Raw genomic sequence first — 23,230 nt, forward strand, 5'->3', positions numbered from 1 at the left:
GGCTATACCCCAGCAGCTGCTCGACTACCTGATCCAGAGTATGCCTGTGTACGTGTGCATGGTGATCATATCCCATATTGATGTTCGGGTACATGCACAGGGAACAGTGGCGTTTTGTAAGCAGCTTCCACTTATGTAAAATTTGAACAGCTTTCACTTAGTTATATTCAGCAGAAATCCAACCTGCATTTGGATTGGATCTCCTCAACTCTTGTGCAGAAAGGTGTGCAGTATACTGCTGCATCAATTATCAATAAGCTACCACAAGAATTCAAAAATCTCGGCAATAATCCACGCACTTTCAAATCGAAACTGAAGAGTGACCCCATGTGCCACTTCTATTCTATTGTAGAGTTCTTTGAAAAATTGAGTTGATTCTTATGTTATATTGTTGACTGCTTTTACTGAAATTTATGGTTTGTCTTTTTTTAGGTTCATTAACATTAGTTTTATCTGTTATCACTTTTATGTTGTAATTTCATGTACAGACACATTCCATGACCCTGGGAGATTTGCTTCTGAATGGCGGTGGCAATAATAAAGCAAAGGTGAAGCAAGAACGGAAAATGTAGACTGCAGCAGCTTGCAGCCCTGTGTTCAGCAAGATGGTTTGACTGATCACCATCCCAGATGAGCAGCATGACTCCCACATGATATGGAATGCTGCCCTCACGGAAGATCAAAGCAGACTGGAAGGAAATGCAAGAGTTCAAATCGATCACGAGGACACAATTTTGTTTCCTGGAGGAGGAAAACAAGGGGACGCTGTTATTCCAAGAGCAGCTGTAATTCCCCCTCATAGGAATGAATGCCACGAACATTCTGATGGAGGAGAGTCGTGATGGGGATAGGGGAGGAGGGGAACAAATGGAAGGTTGTTGCCTCAGCAGCTGCAGAGTGCCTACCTTCAAAGTCTCCCTGCTACAGGTACAGAGGCTGGAGGATATTATTCCATGAGATCTAGAGAGGTGTTAGCAGTCTCACAGGGTCAGCCTGCAGAATCCAGGGCAGAAAAACTGTTGGCAGTGTGAACTGGCGAAATGGACATTTGCTGGGTGAGATTATCACACAGTGACACTGTGGAAAAGGATCTCCAAGTCAGCAAAGTAGAAGACCATCTGTCTTTGTTTGATTTTTTCGAGCCTTTGCGGTTCGCAGATGAGGACTCAGGCGTCTGTCCTTTACGGCCTGCTGGTTGTGTAGCAGATGATTTTCCCACCTGTGGTGAAGGTTTGGTGGCATGTTTCGCAGCTGGAGGAGGAGATGGGAATGCTACTATGACACTGGGCGATTTTCAACTGTAGTGCTGAATATGAGGTCACAAGTCTGCGTGGCCATGCCCTTTGTGGAGCAAGGCATATCAAGAATGGTGAATGCCAGATGGTAAAATGCAAGGTTTTTGACTAGCCAGCAAGCTGCGAGTGACAGGGCAAAGCAGTTTTTCCTTCACCCAGTTCTCCTGGATGGCACACTCATCGAGATACATGGGACATTCTTAGGATGAGGCTGCATGGTCACCATTGCAATTCATACAGTGGGGAGAAAGAGGCAGGGAATTGCCCTTATGAGCATCCCTACAAAATGTACACAGTTGGCCATGTCTCAACAGGAATTCAAATGTGGCTGTAGTGTTGACACTGGTAACAGACCATCAGGTCTGGAACAAGCAATCTGACTGATGACTTCATAGTGTGCTCTGATCATTGACGGAAATAATACTCTGTCAAGTGTGAGGAAGTGTGTGTGTGTGTGTGTGTGTGTGTGTGTGTGTGTGTGTGTGTGTGTGTGTGTGTGTAGCGCAGGGGGCACTAAGGATACATCGACCTTTTTCATCACCCTATGGACTGGAGTGATGCCCCGATCAGGGAGGAAAGTTTGGATTCACCCCTGTCAGTCCATCAAGTAGCGTAATGTAAATAACAGTATGTGAAGAACTCAGCATTTGATGGACCTTGAGATGAACAGGATAGCTATGGAGGAGCAAAGCCATAAGCAGTTGTTGGGCTTGAAAATCGCAATTGGTCTCTAAAATCGAAGTTCCATTTCTTAAATGAGAGCACTATTTCCCAGTGCCTGTAATTGCATCAACACCTCTCTAAATAATAAACAGACTAACTGTACCGAAGGGCTGACTGTATTCAGTGCGTGATACATGATGAACTGACCTGCAGCTTGGAGATTCTTGGAATCTTTAGCCTCACTCAGTTTACATTTAGTAGACATACTCCGGGATGGTGACGGACTCGTTGTGAGAAAATCCTAAATGATTGCCAGTGTCTCTGATGGTGCGCTCCTTCCACCTGGGAGCCCCCTCAGAGTGGGGGCCTCACCCCCATTAAGTGATTGTTCACACCTCAGGTGACACCTCCCAGACTTCTAACAGAGGGACCAATTGGCAATATGGTAAGGTCACAGCTCAGCAATCACCCATCCCTGGGCCTGAGCTGTACCAGTGGGTACACAGGAACCCTACCTGTCGACCCAGAGCTGGGAATTATGCATTACCCAGTCACCTGTCACGCATCAGATGCATGGGCCAGCCTTCAGGAGCATACAGGTAGGAAGAAGAAGAAACAAGAAGCAATGAAGTGCACCGACACACAGTTTTAATCTGCTAGGAAGTTTCATATCGGCGCACACTCCGCTGTAGAGTGAAAATTTCATTCTAGAAACACCCCCTTTCTTCCTCAGATCGCTGAAAAATATTTACTACAGCAGACAGTTCCATCCCTCCACTTGTTCTCTCATAATTTTTTCAACAGTTCAGCTTATGGGCTTCTACTCTTTCTCTATCCACGCCAGCACATGTCCATCCTTGACAATATTTCGTCAAAATCTCAAGGTCCAGGACTTTTCCTGTGTCAGCACTTGTTGCCTTTTCAACTCCATTCTTAGATTTGTGTCCTCGTCTCTGCCAGGAACCATCAAAGGCAATACTGATATCAGTGCAACCATCATTTGCTTCCACTGCTTCTTTTGTTGCAAATATCATGTAATCTGTAGCCACTTCATTTACACAATCACCAATGACATTTGTGTAGTGTTTGTAGTGTTCATACTCTGTAGGACAGCCTGGTAAATTCATGATGCTGCACAACATTTTCCCAGCTGTCTGACCCTTCCCAATGCACCTCAGTCCATATACTAATCTTACGTTATTAGTATACAGGGTGGTCCATTGATCGTGACTGGGCCAAATCTCTCACGAAATAAGCGTCAAACAAAAAAACTACAAAGAACGAAACGTGTCTAGCTTGAAGGACTCCAAAAAGGCACCAAACCAAACCCCATGTATTTGTTCTTGCAGTGTGCTTCTGTAGTTCTCTTTGTCGCAAATGTTTGTTGTACAATAGGGGACAGTCTGAAGAGTAAATTCTGAGGCCGCTCGAAGAATCTGGATCTGATGTTGACAATGATGGGTTTGGAACTACAATTAGTTGTTCTGAAATAGATGGTACTTATAATAACTATGCGTTTAGGGATCACAATTATATTCTCGGCAGTTTCACTGATTCATTTATTTTGATGGTAACAATGTGTGTTCCAAAAATGAAAATGGGCTATCAGATGTATTACAACATTCAATGAAGCAGAGGCAGAATACAACAGAAGTAGTCCCAAAGCAATGTTGTTGACTGCGTAAATGACGATGTTCAACATCAATTACTGCTGTTTTAAGGTGCAAGTAATGTCTTGGCACGTTTTAACGCAAAAAGCACTGAATTTGGTTGTCGGAGCGTCTTTATTGACGCTAATGTCATAAAAAAACAAAGACAAAAACGAACTGCTACACTGCTGCAACAATTTCCAAATTGCGGAGGCAACATACGATAACTTCCAGGCCCATTTGGGCTGCTGTGACACTGCATGAGATGTATCAGTTTTTATCCATAATTATTCACATGTGCCTTGTACAGAAACCCAATGTTATGGACTATTGGAGCAATGTGCTGATACTAGATTCTTCTTTACCTGCAAAACTCATGAAGAGGCAGATTTCGGTCAATTCACTTTGCGCTTCACTTGAATAACAATGATAATTACATAGGAAGGGGGTCAATCAAACCATGATCCTATACACAAAATCCAACCTTTTTTTGCTAACTTTGAACTGGAAAGCAAGAACGGGTTTCATCCTGGCGAAAATCTCACAGTTGATGAAGGTTTATGTCCATTCATAGGGAGAATTCGATTTCGAGCATATATCAAGAATGAACTGAGCAGGTATGCTATAAAATGTTTCATTGTAAGTGATTCAGCAACAGGATATGTTTTGAACTGTGAAGTATGCACTGGTGCAGATGAGAAAGACAACAGTGCAGATTCAGTGGTGCTACATTTGTGCAACAGTTACCGTATTTACTGGAATCTAAGCCGCACCTGAAAAATGAGACTCGAAATTCAAGGGAGAGAAAAATTATAGACCGCATCTCCAAATCGAAAAAAGTTGGTCCATTGTAATATGAGACAATTTAGGTCGAACGAATGACGACACAGCTACAGTAGTTTGGTTCGAGTCTTAAGCTTAGCAGTTAAGCTTTACCAAGTAGCCATTGCTATGCGTCAGGCGCTCCGTCTGTATTTATACGGATACCCTTCCTTTTCCACGTGCTTCGTCTGGTTTAATTGACTGCTTATTTTTTTTTGATCTGATAAGCGCAGTTTTCTTTGTTATAGGTGCTTACGTCACTCTAAGCTGAAAATGCATTACTGTACTGTGTCATGCATTGTTTGTCGCATTCTGACAGTGCGTGTTTACAGCCTGTCGCCACTCGCGGCATGGCTTGCTTTTGTGCGCGCTAACGCCGCTTACAATTAAAAAAAAAAGAGGAATCATCTCATTAGCGAAATAATGACAAGAAACTCCTATTTGTTGTTACTTACACTGCCGCTTTCTTTGATAATGATCAACAAGAACCAAATAATAGACTGCGTATGATAGAAGATGTTCTGAACGAGAGTTTAGCGAAAATTTTTCTCCGTTTGAAAATCTTTGCAGGCGCCTCTTTAGTACATTACATTCTACACAGAAATTAGAGTCATCTTAGATTTAAAAATCTAGTCAATTGCCGTGCTTCGTTTCTGACTATCACTATTAGGCATAAGAATAATACGAATATAAACATGACATGATGTCTATTCTTCCGCGTTTGCTGTTGTCTCACTCTAGTTTCGTAGTTTATTCGGCAGACGGGATTTAAATGAGATAGCAGCAAACATGAAACAACACATGGCAAAATGTTTATATGCGTATTATTGTTATGGTGACGAGAATACTGCATGTGATAGTTCCTATTAGTAACCACCTCTTCTCACAGATAGGAAAAAATTCAGAACGTAGAGTAGACCATATTGACATACATCCCAAACAGTCTTGCCAGTCGGATTTTCGTAGTACATTGAAATGCTGCTACATTCGAAGATGAACAATACGAAATTTGTATTTACTTCGTTGGATAATGTATGAAAATGCAGTGGTCGAAACTCAGGGCGGAGAAAATAGCTCGTCTTCCACCTTTTTTAAAAAATTTATTTACTAACGCAGAGGTTTTGGCGCCAGTATTTATCTTTGTGCCTACAAAGCATGCCTGTGTAGCGCTACATAAATTCGACGGCAGAAGTAAGTTGTGGCGGCACCCCACCAACTTTTTTCAGAATTTACGTTTACTTTGCGCTCGATTCTAAGCCGCAGGCGGTTTTCTGGATTACAAAAACCGGAAAAAAAGTGCGGCTTAGATTCGAGTAAATACAGTATCTACATAAGTGTCATACACCGTACATGGGCCGGTTTTATACTCCTGTAAAATTATTTTAAAGATTGTTTGATGAGGGCAGATCTGCTGTTGGCACAGTAATGAGAAACAGAAGAGGCCAACCACAGGAATTCAAACAGAATAAGCTAAAAAGAGATGAAATAGTATTCAAGAGAAAAAATTCACTGGAAAGATACTAGGGGTGTGTTTGCCCTTTCTACTAAACATAGAATGACAAGTAGTGTTAGAAAGACAAAATTCAAGGCTGGAATGATAGAAAAATTGAAGCCTGATACTTGATTACAATAGAAATATAACTGGTGTTGATCATGGGAGATCAGCTAGTGACCTATTATTTTCAACGACAAACAATGAAATGGTGGAAAAAGGTATTTTTTTCCATGTACACTCCTGGAAATTGAAATAAGAACACCGTGAATTCATTGTCCCAGGAAGGGGAAACTTTATTGACACATTCCTGGGGTCAGATACATCACATGATCACACTGACAGAACCACAGGCACATAGACACAGGCAACAGAGCATGCACAATGTCGGCACTAGTACAGTGTATATCCACCTTTCGCAGCAATGCAGGCTGCTATTCTCCCATGGAGACGATCGTAGAGATGCTGGATGTAGTCCTGTGGAACGGCTTGCCATGCCATTTCCACCTGGCGCCTCAGTTGGACCAGTGTTCGTGCTGGACGTGCAGACCGCGTGAGACGACGCTTCATCCAGTCCCAAACATGCTCAATGGAGAACAGATCCGGAGATCTTGCTGGCCAGGGTAGTTGACTTACACCTACTAGAGTACGTTGGGTGGCACGGGATACATGCGGACGTGCATTGTCCTGTTGGAACAGCAAGTTCCCTTGCCGGTCTAGGAATGGTAGAACGATGGATTCGATGACGGTTTGGATGTACCGTGCACTATTCAGTGTCCCCTCGACGATCACCAGTGGTGTACGGCCAGTGTAGGAGATCGCTCCCCACACCGTGATGCCGGGTGTTGGCCCTGTGTGCCTCGGTCGTACGCAGTCCTGATTGTGGCGCTCACCTGCACGGCGCCAAACACGCATACGACCATCATTGGCACCAAGGCAGAAGCGACTCTCATCGCTGAAGACGACACGTCTCCATTCGTCCCTCCATTCACGCCTGTCGCGACACCACTGGAGGCGGGCTGCGCGATGTTGGGGCGTGAGCGGAAGACGGCCTAACGGTGTGCGGGACCGTAGCCCAGCTTCATGGAGACGGTTGCGGATGGTCCTCCCCGATACCCCAGGAGCAACAGTGTCCCTAATTTGCTGGGAAGTGGCGGTGCGGTCCCCTACGGCACTGCGTAGGATCCTACGGTCTTGGCGTGCATCCGTGCGTCGCTGCGGTCCGGTCCCAGGTCGACGGGCACGTGCACCTTCCGCCGACCACTGGCGACAACATCGATGTACTGTGGAGACCTCACGCCCCACGTGTTGAGCAATTCGGCGGTACGTCCACCCGGCCTCCCGCATGCCCACTATACGCCCTCGCTCAAAGTCCGTCAACTGCACATACGGTTCACGTCCACGCTGTCGCGGCATGCTACCAGTGTTAAAGACTGCGATGGAGCTCCGTATGCCACGGCAGACTGGCTGACACTGACGGCGGCGGTGCACAAATGCTGCGCAGCTAGCGCCATTCGACGGCCAACACCGCGGTTCCTGGTGTGTCCGCTGTGCCGTGCGTGTGATCATTGCTTGTACAGCCCTCTCGCAGTGTCCGGAGCAAGTATGGTGGGTCTGACACACCGGTGTCAATGTGTTCTTTTTTCCATTTCCAGGAGTGTATGTATGATGTGCGTCGTCCATTCTTACATTCTGTACAAGAAACTTCAGCCTGTCTCTCAAAACAATCCAGCTTGTTTACTTTTATGGTGAACCTGGGAAAACAAATAGCCTGTTTGCTGCTGAATCCTGCTTTTCATCTTCGTTGAAAGCTTCATGACTAACAGCAAGGCATTTCCCCACTCACATCGAATCAACAAGCAAGAAGTATGCATCAAGATACTGCATTGTTTGCTGTGTGAAGGGCACACGCAGTACCGACAAGTGAGAAGGGAGACCAGATGGTGGTGTGAAGAATGTAATGGAGGATTGTATCTACTTGACTGTTTCAAGCAGTATCTTAAAAAGACAAATTTTGCTCAATGGAAATGTTGTATACATTCAATGAACTAGTTCTAGTTTTGTACATTTCATAATAAATTCTGATTTATCGCAGTTACAAACTTTTTCTACCTCTGAATCTTCTAATTTTCAAAATATAATGATTCTGTAAGTATGTGATACCTTTCAAAAAACTTTAAACAAATGGTGAGATATAGGACGATAATACAAACATCAGTTAAAAGATTTCCTGACAAATAATGGCTGGTTGCGACAAATAATGTTTGGCCGAGACAAATAAAATAACTCCAACTGTAGAAACAGGGCAGAACGATAAACATGGGACAGCAAGCCGACTTCAAATAAAAGTCACTACACTCAGTGTTATGTTGTGTGGAATAAATGTTTGGCAACACTCTAGATCAACTGCAGCTGCAGACAGTGTGGCATTGGCAGAAAGTGGTCCAGGCCTGCTATGTGGGCTTCCCCCTACCACATCCACACTGAAACTAAACCGAACTACTCCCGAACAGGCCATGAAGGCCCAATGGTACCGACCAGCCGCAGTGTCATCCTCAGCCCATAGGCGTCCCTGGATGCGGACCTGGAGGGGCATGCAGTCAGCACACTGCTCTCCCGGCCGTATGTCAGAGACCGGAGCCGCTACTTCTCAATCAAGTAGCTACTCAGTTGCCTCACAAGGGCCGAGTTCACTTAGCTTGCGAACAGTGCTCAGCACACCGGATGGTCACCCATCCAAGTGCTAGCCCAGCCCAACAGCACTTACCTTCGATGATCTGACGGGAACCGGTATTACCACTGCAGCAAGGCTGTTAGCACATCCACATTATCAACCCTAAAGTAATTTTGAACAGACTATACATGAAGGCATTACCGGAACAGTATGAAAACTTCATTGTCTACAGCTGTGGTTAGTTTCAGCAATACGGAATAGCTTATGTATTATAAACATTCAGAAAAGTTATTGCATGTTAACGTTCAATGAAAATCAGAGAAACTAATTTTCATCGATGTAGATATCATTTTGATTACTTATCGTAACAGTAAGTCACTTGTTTGACACCTATTGTCAATTACAATTATTTATTTGATTTATGGTCCAAAAGTAGGGAATTCTACCTGTACTTTCATGATTCTTGCAAGGTAAACTCCCTATTGCATCTCCCTCAAATTAAGTGGTAAGGTGGCCCAGTGCTCATCAAAAGTGATGATAGATCAACCATGAAAACAGGAAGATGGCACATTGAATGGTGAAAAACTCAAAATGGAAACAGTGAATGATCCCAGGTGAACAAGTGCAACATCTAGGGAAGTTTAAGACCTACAGTGTTGGGGTTAAGTGGTCATGTTGGACTGCCAAGCAGATGAGATGGGCTCAAGACTTTCCATTCATTTTTTGACAACATTGTTAACAGTCTGTCCAGTCATTGAAATGTTTGGCCTCTTCTGTAGTCTTAGCAGTTGTCATACTTTACATTGGTTATATAGAATATGGGTCATGTGGTAAGAATACATTCCATTGCAAGTTCATGAGATCAATAGTGAGAGCAGGCAAGATACCACAGACATCTAACAGAAGTGAAAACAACAGGCAAAGCATATGAACCATGTTACAACAATGGAACTCAAAAGTCACAACTTCCAAAAATAAAATGCAACTTAAATGTTAAAAACTTGTTTTGACAAAGTGCACAGAAACTGTGTGTTTGTGAAACTATTGTGTTCACTTGTTGCAGCTTATGTCATAAACTATTATGTTTTCATCATTTCCTTGAGAGTGATCACATTTGCATTCAAATGAACACCTAAATCAGGCAATCTCACTCATTCACCAGGTGTGCAAATTAGGTGCAGAAGTAAGATTTGTATCCTATGATACACCTACTGTCACTAAAGCCTTGTATGACTTAGAAGTGTTTTCCTTTGGAGGATGTGATTGACTTGTCACCTTACTATAAAACTTTGCAGTTCCTATTCGAGAGCCACTTCCATTTGGTTAATACAGTAGTTGTGCAGAATCAATTTTCAGTATACATCCCTTCATTACACCTCACTGTAGAAATGGACGTTACAACACAACACAGGCACAAAGTTCATTACTGTGAATAGTTGGAAGAAAAAAAAAAAAAGGGAATGAAAAAACTTTGAACATGACTCACCCACTTTGTAGTCCAGCACTGTGACCCATTAACGACAACCCTGTGGCTTTTCCACATTGTTCTATGTTGCATTTGTGCTTGAACCATACTCCATTTCTATTTTGCTTCTTTTAATAATCCAATACACCTTCCTGTTTTCATGCTTAATTTGTGCTCAGTTTTTAATGAGCTGTCAACTGGGCCCTCTTACCACTAAATCTGAGGGTACAATGGGAACTTTCCCTTGTTAGTACCACCTCACCCGCACAACACTGACTGATTTATCAATTTTATGTGCAGCTTTGTGAAATATTTGTTCTCTTCGTTAATATCTCCTGCCTCAAATGCAGCTTCAATTTTTTTGACAGTTTATCAACAAAAGTATACATGACAATTTACAAGCTTAGAAATTTTATGATTTGCATGTGCTATCTTCTGTCTGTGGCTGTTGCTGAATATGCCCACTTTAACTGTTTTACAGTTAAGAAAATGGAACTCTGGCACATATAACATTATAGAATGCTTGACTATCCCAAAATTCAACAAAATATTGCAAGTTTTGCACAGTGTTATGTTACATTCATGTTGTATCACTGAAAATTGATGCTGTATTTTTTCCTCCCCTACTTTACGAAATAGGTAAGTTCCTTCTATCTGCATAGTAGCCTCATACAGTATTACAATGTCCATTGGTTGTTTTTCTGAGTGGTGGAATATTTGCATGTGGTGTGACATCTAGTTTTGTGGCCCGATTGTAGAAATTTTTAAGACTCGCCCATCAATTTTCCAGTTTGTCTGGCCTGTAGTTGGGCAGACTGCCTAGTGGGGGTAGTCATGGCATTATCAGCAGTGGCACCTGTCCATCTGGAGTTGCTACGTGCCAGGCTGCAGTTTCTCTGTTGACGTGACGCTGGACTGAGCAAAATGTGCTGAAGGTAGGGGGAATCTTGAAAGCATGATAATGTGCTGTAGCATGCTATACTGTGAGAGTGAAGGTCTGTGTTAGCTGACAGATGTATTTATATTTTTTAACTGCACCATTACAGCTGTGCAGGATGGGAATGTTGATGCAGTTCTTCGATTCTCTTTAATTAAGTGTAAAATGATAATAGGATTGCGGATGACAGGTGTATCATGCAGTGTGGTGTGAATATTGGTAGATATGGCATGAATATTCCTAGTAATGTCACACTGTAACCTAAATTTAGCTATGGGCATGTTAAAGTTCTTTTAACAAGATATGCGCACACATGCTTTCTGGGTCTACATGCCTCGTTACTAAATGCACTGATGATAGCTATACCACAGCAGAAATCTAGATAGATATGCCGTAACTGACACATGTGCAACATACTGATGTGTTCATCACTGATTATCACAATGTAAATAAACATATATGGCATCATCTGTACTGCAGACAAAGAAGCAAATGCTGCCTAAGATAAGAGCTGACAGTACATTCTAACCAAGCAACTTCTGTGGCAGGACCTGGCTGCAGTGCAGTTTACACAAGTTTAACATAGCACCATACATGTCCCTACTAAGTACATTTGAATAATGAAATGATGTAGAGGACTGTTTCACAGAGCTTATGGGGTGCCGCTGGGTGACATCTTTGGCAATCACTGATGCTTTGCCATTTGTGACTTTAAAATCATCGAGTCTTCTCCTCTCAGACTATCAGGAGTTGTGTAAGACATAATTTGGAAGCATTGCCTTAAATTGTATGAACAGTTTATATGACAAGAAAAATTAAATTTTCCTGTGTGAACTGGTTCACTGCTACAGAAAAGCATTTAGGGTTCTGTCTTCGAAAGATAAGTTACTTACATGAGTTTACTGATGTCTCCTCTTGATACTGTTGCTGAGACATTACTAAATGAGACATGCACTATGTAATCACAGGTGCAAAGGAACAATTTGAAGGATGATTTTTTTTATCATTTATTTTGAAACTATGGAGAAGTGATATTGTGGAAATTTGTTTTACACCACATACACTACGAAAACTGCAAACTTGATTGTAGCAAGTCAACCACCTGATGGTTATTTTCCTGTATGGCGAAATCCAGAGCTGTTGTTCCAGCGTTATTTCTGGCTGCCTTGTCCGCTCCTGCCTCGAGCAGCATGGACACAACTGTGGCATTGCCTGCAACTGCTGCCCAGTGCAGTGGAGTCCTCCCACAGGTATCTACGACATCTGGGTAGTTACAGTCAAGGGGAGGGTCTGATGCCACCAGCAGCAGCCACACCACATACTCGTGGCCCCATATTGCCGCCAAGTGGAGAGGCGTAAGCTGCTCGAAGTACTCCACAGCCCCCACGTCTGCCCCAGCTCGCAGCAACCATCTCACCACCTCCACGTGCCCTCTGGCTGCTGCCCGGTGCAGAGCAGTCCACCCAAAGTGGTCCCTCACCCCCACATCAGCACCTGCTATCAGCAATGCCCGCAGCTCCTCCACTGCCCCCTTCTGAGCTGCCCAGAGTAGCAACTTGTCTCGCTCCTCTCCACAGAAGCTCCTGCACAAAAGATCAAGATGACATTTTTCGCTATAAGCGCACACACCAAATGAAGAAAACTATCAGAGAATCCTCTTTCCAGAGACAAATTACAAATCTAGAAATGTTCCTTCTGTGATACAAAACAGCTTCAAAGTCAATGCGTAAGCTACAGATGTAAAGCAGAATTCCCTAAGCATACTGTAGACATCTGTACTCTATCATGCTCACAAGACTGGCAAGATTTTCTGCTTTACCATTATGCCACCTGGTCATATGACCAATTTTTGTTGGAAGCTGATCTTTTCACCCTTTATTTCCAAACAGTAATACCAGACTTTCATATAAACCCTTTGTAGTAAGACAAGCCACAGTCCTCCACAGACTATTCTCTCAAAGTTGCTACTTCCACATATCCTGTGGGAGAATCTCTGATATTAGTGTTTGGAACTCAAAGGTGATCCATGTGCCCCCTAATGTCAAAACCTGTAAATGGAGAACCCTTCCTTAGAACCATAACCTCTTTTATCAAAAAAAACGCGACATACCACACAGCTTCTGACCATACAACTTGATTAACACCTCCATAAATGACGGAACTTACTCTCTGACACAAGTTGGATGGCAGCAGGCAGCCATGAGCAGTGCAGCTCTGACAGATGGGCAGTTGAAGTTGGTGTGGGACTAACTGCCGGCAGCGAGACGGAATGCTGTACACACAGAGATTCCACAAGTGAGTATTTACATGAGGACCAGAACTCATACTGCATACAAGAATAGCCTGTCAGTTAATATGAAGACTTACCAGAGAGCTAATCAGTTCCTATACTATTCTTACCACATTCTCTGTAGGCATAACAAGCATGCAGTACAACAAACTGTTGAAAATGAAGCACCAAGTAAAGGCAAATGCAAGGGCCAACAATGTTTCTGGGTTGACATAATACTAGTGATCACTTCAAATACGATTCCACAGCAATAGTCACACAGAGGTTAGAATAGCACTTATCAGGTTGTCTCAGACCTTTAAACATACACTTATCAGAAAGTCTTAAAAATCATTTGTAGCTGCTATAGTAAAACTGGCCTGTAAGAGGCACACACAAACAGGAGTTTGACAGGTTTTGAACTTAGCAGGGGAGGTAATTCAGAGATGGTAGTATTGCAGAAAACTAGCAATAGTAACAGGATGGAACTAAGGCAGTGGGTAAAAATATTATCACAGATGATTTAAATATCATCCAATAAACAAACTTGACACACATTGAAAAATTAGCACTGTTAGCAGGCAACCATTAAAAACATAAAACTCGGAATTTGGGTTATCAACATACTGTAGAAATGATATTAAGGATTTCATGCACATGCAGCAAATGTGAAGGAAAATTTGTCAAACTGATGATGGTCAGAAACTACAAAAAGGATTCTGTACAAATTATCAATAGCATTTTCAAAATATACTTCTAAACAAACCAGATAATGTAGAAGTATTTGAATGTTATTTTTCAGTAACAGAATTTTTTAAAAGAATGGTTTTCTTTTTCAAACATTAATTTTCATATAAAATTACTCTGAACAAAAGAGACAGATTTCAGAGTTTACTCTGAAGACAAAAAAGTCTGCACAGTGCAGGCAATATCTCAAAGAGAATGTTAACAGTTGGATGAGTAGCCAGTTTCATACAGCATACGCATTTAAAAATATCTGAGAAATAAAGGGAAGCGACATGGACTGAGCACACGTATCTGATACAATGTAGTAAAGGATAGTTCAATCTTAACATCTTGTCATCAGTATTGTGTGTTAGAGATGTATCAGTGATTGAATCAGGAGTACAGAAGGTCACCTGCTATTGGTGCCAATGACACCCTGGTCTTTGGTAGCATCACAGACAACTTCAGGCAAGGTACCAGGCCAAAGATTTGGTGCCTGCTCCTCCAGGATGCAGTACAGTGTGTTAACCAGTACATATTGTTCTGTGCTTTGTAGACAGGAGTATACTGTAGTGTAGCACATGTTCTGGGCCACTGCTGAACATAGCAAGGAGGAAATGTGAAGGTGAGGCTAACCTTTGTGTGCGACCACTGGAAGCTGTTGAGTCACTGTATGGACTGGATTGTGGTCATGTGGGGTAGGTATGAGGTGTACTTATATAGGAACTGTAAATGTTACTAGTCACACAGAAGGTTTTGATCAACTGCTTTGACATTCTGACAATGTCACATTGGAACTGTGTTTTTATATACCTGTTTTTTATGCAGGTAATATGCAATTTTTTATAAAAGCAATAAGGAATGATGCAACAAAAATCACATGCACATGCACAGGAGGGGTACCTAGGAACACTTCAGAATGCAACATTTTGTGAATCTCAAAGCAGCTAGTCAGGAACTTTCGTAGACACACCATTTTGAACAAACATTAAAATTTTTATTTATATAGTTTCTTAAGCCGAACAAATGTCGTTATGCAATCGTCCTATAGACCCATAGCATTATCTTCATATTTAATCAAAAACTCTTAAAAGAGTTTTTGAAATGGTGGATAGAGAAACACCACTGTTCTGAAGATGCAGTTCGGATTCCCCAAGGGAAAACTGTTCGTGACAGCAGAGGGACTTTGATACATGATGTTCAACAGACCTTTATGAATAAATGTTTATATTCAGTATTGTGTGATAATAGCTGGCACTTATTACATTGTGACAATTATTACACTGGAAAGATAGTTTGTTTCTTCTGGGTCACACCTTATACTCATCTGTGGAATTAAATCTTTGCTTTGAGAAAGGAGAATCTATGTTCAGTACTATGCAAATGTCATCAGAACTGTGGGGGATGAGATAATCTCCCTCAGGCAGCTGTGCTGATCTCCCTCCTGTAAAATGTATGTGTGTGATCTTAAGAAATGTTGCTCACCAAGAGTATTCACCTTACAATTCACTGATAAACAATTTGACAGCTTATTCCAGTGACACACAAAAAGAAGATATTGTAGCATGCTGACTATATCCAGGCATCTACCATTTACACGAAAATTACAATCAGCCTGTGTAGTGTACTGCAGCATCACAGACACTTGGCAAGCAAGGAATGTTTTCACGGCAGTAACTAGACAATGATGATGCAGTGCTGCAAGGCAGGTAGCTTCTTGAAACAGTTAACTCAACAGTATTGCACAGAGTACTGCAGCAAGGGGTAAGCCAGGTTTCCGAACTGACAATGGCAGTGGGATTTCAGGATATGTGAATGATACTGCGCCAATACCGACAGTTAATACTGAACGTTTTTGCAATGAAATTATTCCCAAACCCGCAGCCCTAACAGAAAAATAGGGCTGTACTGGGCAAGGGCGCTGCACAGATCTGACAGTGAAACTTACAGGGCGAGAAATAGCTCTAAGCAGCACATCTGGCCTACCCAGATCGACACCAGGAGCATGGCCGACTCCTGCCCGGGAGACAGCAGGTCCCTTCCTATGAATCACCAGCCACGTATAGAGGTTGGAAGAGCATCTTAATGTGGCAGGCTTACTTACCATGATGCACCTGGACACTACTCTCAGCCATAGCAGAGATACAGCACGGCCGAATGCATTCGCCAATGGCATGCAAACTGCATTATCGAGGCGGCTGGTGCTCTGTGGAGAATACGTACAGACATTTTGGGGCATGCAAGTGTCCAGACCAGCAGAATTCAGTGGCCTGTCAGCCACTAACTCAGTGTACCAAGCAGTGCAGATGAATCAGTAAAGAATTGATCAAGTCGTAGGTGCCTTTCTCTGGAGTGTACCGCGCTCCCGCCTCACCACATCTGGCCACAACCCTCTAGCTTGTAGCCACCCCCTCTCCACTGGGGATGCTACGTAATGTATCATGCTGTGTCAAACATTGAGATTTAGCTGAAAAAGACTGGCCTGGGGATAATAGAAAAATCATTGGCAGTTGTTTTTACACAAAGAGGAGTTTCCCCATACCTGGAAAGTGCAAGACATGGAAAAACATCCCATTCAGAATTCAAGCAAAGTTCCTAGGCATTAGAATCGACTTGAGCTTAATATGGAGAGCTGAAGTCTTGCTAAAATCAAACTTGTTTGTGCGAATCTTACAGACAGGACCTTGTAATCAAAAGTTTAATGAATGTCACATACTATGCAGGATGGTGGTACTGAGTGAGGCAGTAACAAGGAGAGGTCACCAGTATTGGGATCAATATTTTGAAACCATCTATATTGTTATGTAGGTTATGATTCCAGGTAACACATCCTGCAGCCATTCACCCTGGTCAGCACGCGTCCGCGAGTTATCAACGAAAAAAGTTTGGAATTTTACATGACAGTAGCGTTTAAAAATAAGAATTTAGTAAATGGTAATATCGAGTAATGGATAGGGTATGGCTTTCAGGTGCTGATGGTCGTGGGTTTGAATCTAGTCCAGGTACTTTAAAGTTTTTGTTTTAAATATCTATCAAAATGGGTAATCATTTTTAATTTGAGTAATTTTTATTTCTGTTCTTTGTCACATTTTTCTTATTGTAAAAATTTCTCTTGCTCTCACTTTTCTTTATATTTTCCCACTGAATTTTTTTTAATGTTAATGTAATATTATACCTGTATTATAATATTTATTTGAAAATTCCAACATATTGGTTAAAAATCCAAACAAAATCTCTAAACTGACTGTGCAATCGTGTCGAAAATGTGTTTTTCGTTACAAGATGTGCATTTCTATGGTAATAGTTGTACAGAAATTTAAAATGTAGGATTAATTCCAGCTGCACTATGGGCAAACAAACAGATGAAAATTTGAATGGAAGAAGGGATTACAAGTGAAATGAATTTGAAGCAAAATGAGGAATAGAAACAATGAATGCAATAACATGGACAAAAAAATTAGGATGATAAAATGAAACAAATTAAATCGAAATTCATACCTAAAATTAATCTCATATGAATAAGGATTTCAAGTGGAAAAAGTAATTATGGGAAGAAAAATGATGGCAAATTACGTTAAAACAATGATTAAAATGATGTCACAAAGGAATAGAATTTAAAAATAAAAGCACTTAGACCAATTAATTGAACAACAGTATTGATAAAAGAAATTTAGATAATTTAAATATAACAAATTTCAATTATCTGAAGAGTTTCGAACCCACAGCCTTCTGCACAACAAGGACTTACCATATCAATTACACCACACAGTCAGTATGATACATTTTTAATGCCATCACGTGCCACACAAAATTTCGAAACTTTTTGTCAGTAACTTATAAACGAGGGCACACCAGGGTAAATGGCTAAAAAGTGTGATAGCTGGGATCTCAACCTACAGATGGTAATCATACAGATGGTTACAAAAAGTCCATCGAATGACTGGGGACCTCTCCTTGTAAGTGTACTGCAAAGTTTCTAAAGTCAAAATGGAACAAAAGTGTGCTGCCTATAATTACACTGAACAACAAATCTGAAGTGGAAGTGTGTAAACTGCATGATTTTGAGTTAGTTATGGTTATTTCAGTATAAAATGATACAAAATCATCATAAATATTTAGCTCTAGTTTTTTAAAAGTGATTCACATTTTTGTATAAATAACTCACTAACTAAATATGCATTTATCTGCCAAGATTCAACATAACAAAATTTAAGTTAATAATTACTTGAATCATGTTACGTGTTATGCATTGATAAATTTCAGTGCCATTCTGGAAGTACAAAAGTAAAATATTAAGAAAAACTGACTTAATATTACATGAATGGAAATACTTTGGAAGTCTACTTTGTACCAGAACTATGTAAAGCACAAAAAGAAATATATAAATTTGCTGGTCACAAATGTATATAAAGGAATACAAATGTTAAATGTCCATATGTACAGTATATACAACTACATATTTTGTTCAGAGATAAATTCAGAGGATGACCGTTTTCGTTTGGCTTGACGTTTATACACACATACTTGGGAACATCCCTTATGACAGTCTAGCAGTAATCTGCTGAAATAGTAGGGCTCCACTTTCTGGCAGACCTCTTCTCAAATGTGGCAAATATCTTTATGAAATCGCTCCCCATGTTCATTACTTACTGCACCACAATCTTTGGGGAAGAAGTCAAGATGAGAAAGTAGGAAATGCGATTTCAATAACTTGTTGGAACCAAGTTCTTCGAAAGATGACAACATGTTATCTACAATCTCCTTGTAATTTATTGCTCGTTTGCTCCCTAAGAACTGTAAACAGACTCTTAAAACATTCCCGTTCATGCTTTATCACCTTGTATGATTCCATCAAAAGTATGGTCTCCAAAAAGCTCTCGAATCTGTGGGCCTACAAAGATGCCCTCCTTTACTTTGGCACCACTTAAGGGAATTTTAGATGCAAGTACTTAAAACGCATCACCATCTCTGTTCACTCCCTTATAGTTTTTCATGAGACTCAACTTTATGTGCAAGGGCGGCAGCAGAATCTTTTTAGGATCTACTAGAGGTCCGCTCAATGTTCTTTATACCTGGTTGAAGAGGTTTTCTGGTGGGCCACTCGTGTTTACTGCAATGAGATGCACGAGCTCGGCTATCCCATTCACAAAGAAAGCAATATTTAGTATACCCTAACTGCATACCTAATAGCAGTGCAACCACTTTCAAGTCACCACAAGTGCATTAATAAAGTCACAGGTTTAAGAGGAGGCAGACAAAAAGAAAATTGGTATCAGAATGTGTCCAAAATATTGCACACAAGTAGGGCCAGGGACAATAATATAATCCATTGTTACTAGTTATGACTGACAACCCATAATTTTATTTTAAACTTAACATAAAAATTTCGTATATAATCATCTCACCACAATAAAACAGTGTAAAATGAAAACTAGAGCTAATTTTGAATTGTCTGTGATATTCGTGATCGGCACATTAGAACTGATAGAAATTGGCTATTTTCATTCGATTTGCATTTTCATTGCCTCACAATGTTATAGATATGATTCAAGATGTGGCTATAAGTGGCTACAAATAAGCAAACAGGAATAGTAACAAATTTCTTGTTTCTGGGGCACAGTGGCGTCTTTAGACGGCTTCACAAAGTAAGCCATGAACTTGAGCATAATCCTAAATGATGGTCGTCGACGAAACGTGAGCTCCAGCAACGAAACAGCGAGAAATGTCTATAATAATAATAATATTTTATTGTCGTTAAGCTTACAAAAGCAATAGACAACGTCAACCAATGCGGCACAACCAATGTGATTCGAACAAGATTTCCTAAAATAGCATTATTCCCCGGTTTACCGACTGGACTCTCAGCAGGCAACTCATAAAAAGGATTACGCACATGTGCTTCAGTCGTGGCCTGTTCCCAGCTCATCTGTTCCATATATGATCGAAGGAATCTCCAGTACACAACTTACGCAATGAAGGAGACGACGTGAACCATCTACTATTTTTGTGTACCAGACACAAAACAACAGTAACCTTTCATCAGAGAATTAGTTAACACCAGAGGTTCGCTTCCAACATTAACTGCAGTGTTTCTGTCAACTGAATAGAATGAACCCAGTATTAAATGTGATGTGTAAGCTGAAAATTGTGTGTTTTTATCTTTATAATGCAAAAGCGCGACAGATGACGTACGGGGATTGACCCCACACTTTCGACACACTACTTAGTACACATTCTTGTGTGCGCGACGCTAATTGTTGTTGTAACAGCTGGTGAGATCACTTTACTCGAAAGTTTTAATGCTTCAAGACTGGAAGATAGAGGCGAAGGTTTAGAAATTAGAACTTCGAGATCAAGGTAAGTCGCGGAAGTTTTCCTGCCTGGCCTGCTAGCTTATAACTGGTTTGAGACTGTGCAGTAGAAACACTGTAGATTAAGTGGGTGGAGTAGTAGCTTCTTTCCCTAACACCTTTGATAAAAACGGTCGTGCGGCATCTGGCACTATCAAAACGGACTGATGACACGCCCTAACTGTGGGGACAGATACCGCGATGTTTGCAACGCTACCAGGAGTCCATACTATTTTGTTTTACAGGAAAATGCCGAAAAAACGCATTAAAACAACGGACGGGGTAAAATGAACTGCAGATCTAATAGAGGCTGTGAGACTAATCGAAGGGGAATGTAAGGCTAAAAGGAAAGCAGCTCCGCAGCGCGGGATTAGCCGAGCGGTCTCAGGCGCTGCACTCGTGGACTGTGCGGCTGGTCCCGGCGGAGGTTCGAGTCCTCCCTCGGGCATGGGTGTTGGTGTTTGTCCTTACGATAATTTAGGTTACATAGTGTCTAAGCTTAGCGACTGATGACCTTAGGAGTTAACTGCCCCCCAAAAAACTGCTCGAATGAAAAACATACCGGAACGAACACTTACGACGGACAAGACGTGCTACGCACAATTTCAAGGTAACAGGGTATGGGCCATCATACTTGGGTGAAAATGCAGAAAGGAAATTAGTTGCCCGCGAAAAGGAATTGCATGCGTGTGATTTTCCTCGCAAACCGTCAGCTTTCAATAGATACGATTGAAAAATAAATTCAATCAAGAAAAGAAACGTGCACAGAAAGATTGGCTTCTCTCATTTTTTGAACGGAATACAGACTACCTTCCAAAGCGCATGGGCTTTCTGCTGCCAGAGCGACTGGAGTGGACACAGGCTACGTCAGTTCTTACTATGATCTATTGATAAAAACGTTGACAAATGGAATTTTGAATAAACCAGATAGTATCTACAAAGCAGACCAAACTGGTCTAGAGTTAAACAATGAGTATGGGAAGATTGTGGTGGCGAAAGGAAGCAGAGATGTCCATGTCACTGCTTCCGCCGAAAAAGGAGACGGTAACAGCTATTGCCTGCTGTAATTGTGAAGGAAATTTTTTAGCACCTTATTGCATTCACACAGAGGCAGATAAAAAAACAAGACGCTATCGACAACATGTGTCCAGTATCAGTTGTTCTAAGAAGAGAATCTGCTCATATCAACATCTTCATAAATTGGTTCAGAAACCATTTCCTTACTAAAAACACACCTGGCCTTGCCCTGCTCTGCTTCTGCTAGATGGTCATTTCCCTCGTATGAATTATGTCACACTTTTGATAGCAGCTTTTGAAAACGAAGTGTCGATAGTTTGCCTGGTCATACGACGCACTGTTTACAGTCACTAGACCGATCTTTTTGAAGCCGCTTTACAGCTAATGAAAGCAAAGACAGAAGAGCAACAAGGCAGCTCTTTGGAGAGTTTCCCTTATAGCACGGACCCGTGCAGAAACTGTCCAGACAGGAGTATCCGGGTGTAGAGCTACTGGAAGTATCCTGCTTGATATGGCAGAAATTCCTAACCACGCCTTTGTTCCACACAATAATACTGAAATTGAATTCACAACTAATGAAGAGGTCTCTAATGATGTGACTCCAGATCAGCCATCAACATCCGAAACAAATTTGTTTACAAGACACCCTTCTGTTCGCAAAAATTCCACAGATGCGGCTGCTGTTCGATTAACTGCACACATTTTCAGCGTAAATGACAACTCAGTGACTTCTCATGGAGGAACTATCAGATTTGCTGGAATAGATTTCACCTGTTCCTGCACTATCTCAGAGAAGTAAATCGCAAAGAAAACAGTCAGCAGAGTCTAACAACCCTGTTACGGCAACGAAAAAGAAAGGGGAATCACTAAAGGAAAGACGAAAGGAAAAGGATGTGCACAAAAACTGAAGCAGCTAAATGGGATCACGCACACACGCACACACGCACGGAAAAAACTGCCAAAGATGCGTCTGCTTGAAGACAATTTCAGAAGAAGATCTTTAGCTCGTCCGAAGAATTAAATTTTCAAGGAAAAGAATGTGTAGAGTGCCTTGATCTTTAACGAGAAACTGTTTGGATTCCATGTGTAGAACTTTCTAGATGACTTCATGAATTACGCACACTGAGGACAAACACTACTGGCCATTAAAATTGCTACATCACGAAGATGACGTGCTACAAACGCGAAATTTAAACGACAGGAAGAAGATGCTGTGATATGTAAATGATTAGCTTTTCAGAGCATTCACACAAGGTTGGCGCCGGTGGCGACACCTACAACGTGCTGACATGAGGAAAGTTTCCAACCGATTTCTCATACACAAACGGCAGTTGACCGGCGTTGCCTGGTGAAACGTTGTTGTGATGCCTCGTGTGAGGAGGAGAAATGCGTACCATCACGTATCCGACTTCGATAAAGGTCGGATTGTAGCCTATCGCGATTGCGGTTTATCGTATCGCGACATTGCTGCTCGCGTTGTTCGAAATCCAATGACTTAGCAGAATATGGAATCGGTGGGTTCAGGAGGGTAATACGGAACGCCGTGCTGGATCCCAACGGCCTCGTATCACTAGCAGTCGAGATGACAGGCATCTTATCCGCACGGCTGTAAGGGATCGTGCAGCCATGTCTCGATCCCTGAGTCAACAGATGGGGACGTTTGCAAGACAACAACCATCTGCACGAACAGTTCGACGACGTTTGCAGCAGCACGTACTATCAGCTCGGAGACTACGGCTGCGGTTACCCTTGACGCTGCATCACAGACAGGAGCGCCTGCGATGGTGTACTGGACGACGAACCTGGGTGCACGAATGGCAAACGTCATTTTTTCAGATGATCCAGGTTCTGTTTACAGTATAATGATGGTC

The 23,230-nt window shown here is 41.8% G+C and overlaps 1 protein-coding gene across 1 annotated transcript; it reads right to left on the reverse strand.

Moving 5' to 3' along the window:
* Window positions 1–12,060: 12,060 nt before the first annotated feature.
* On the reverse strand, window positions 12,061–14,575 carry LOC126426561 (ankyrin repeat domain-containing protein 65-like). Its single transcript, XM_050088460.1, has 2 exons — window positions 14,406–14,575; window positions 12,061–12,580 (listed from the first exon to the last, which is right to left on the reverse strand). The coding sequence occupies exons 1-2, from the start codon at window positions 14,573–14,575 to the stop codon at window positions 12,061–12,063; spliced, it is 690 nt and encodes a 229-aa protein (XP_049944417.1).
* Window positions 14,576–23,230: the final 8,655 nt, after the last annotated feature.

This window comes from Schistocerca serialis, chromosome 11, assembly GCF_023864345.2.
Source record: "Schistocerca serialis cubense isolate TAMUIC-IGC-003099 chromosome 11, iqSchSeri2.2, whole genome shotgun sequence".
Classification (NCBI taxonomy): Eukaryota; Metazoa; Arthropoda; class Insecta; order Orthoptera; family Acrididae; genus Schistocerca; species Schistocerca serialis.

Excerpts from the sequence above, each read along its gene's own strand:
- LOC126426561 (XM_050088460.1), bottom strand. The coding sequence starts at position 14,575 with ATGTGCTACACTACAGTATACTCCTGTCTACAAAGCACAGAACAATAT. Across the intron at positions 12,581-14,405 it reads GTCATTGGCACCAATAGCAG|GAGCTTCTGTGGAGAGGAGC; the intron begins GTGACCTTCTGT and ends TCTTTTGTGCAG.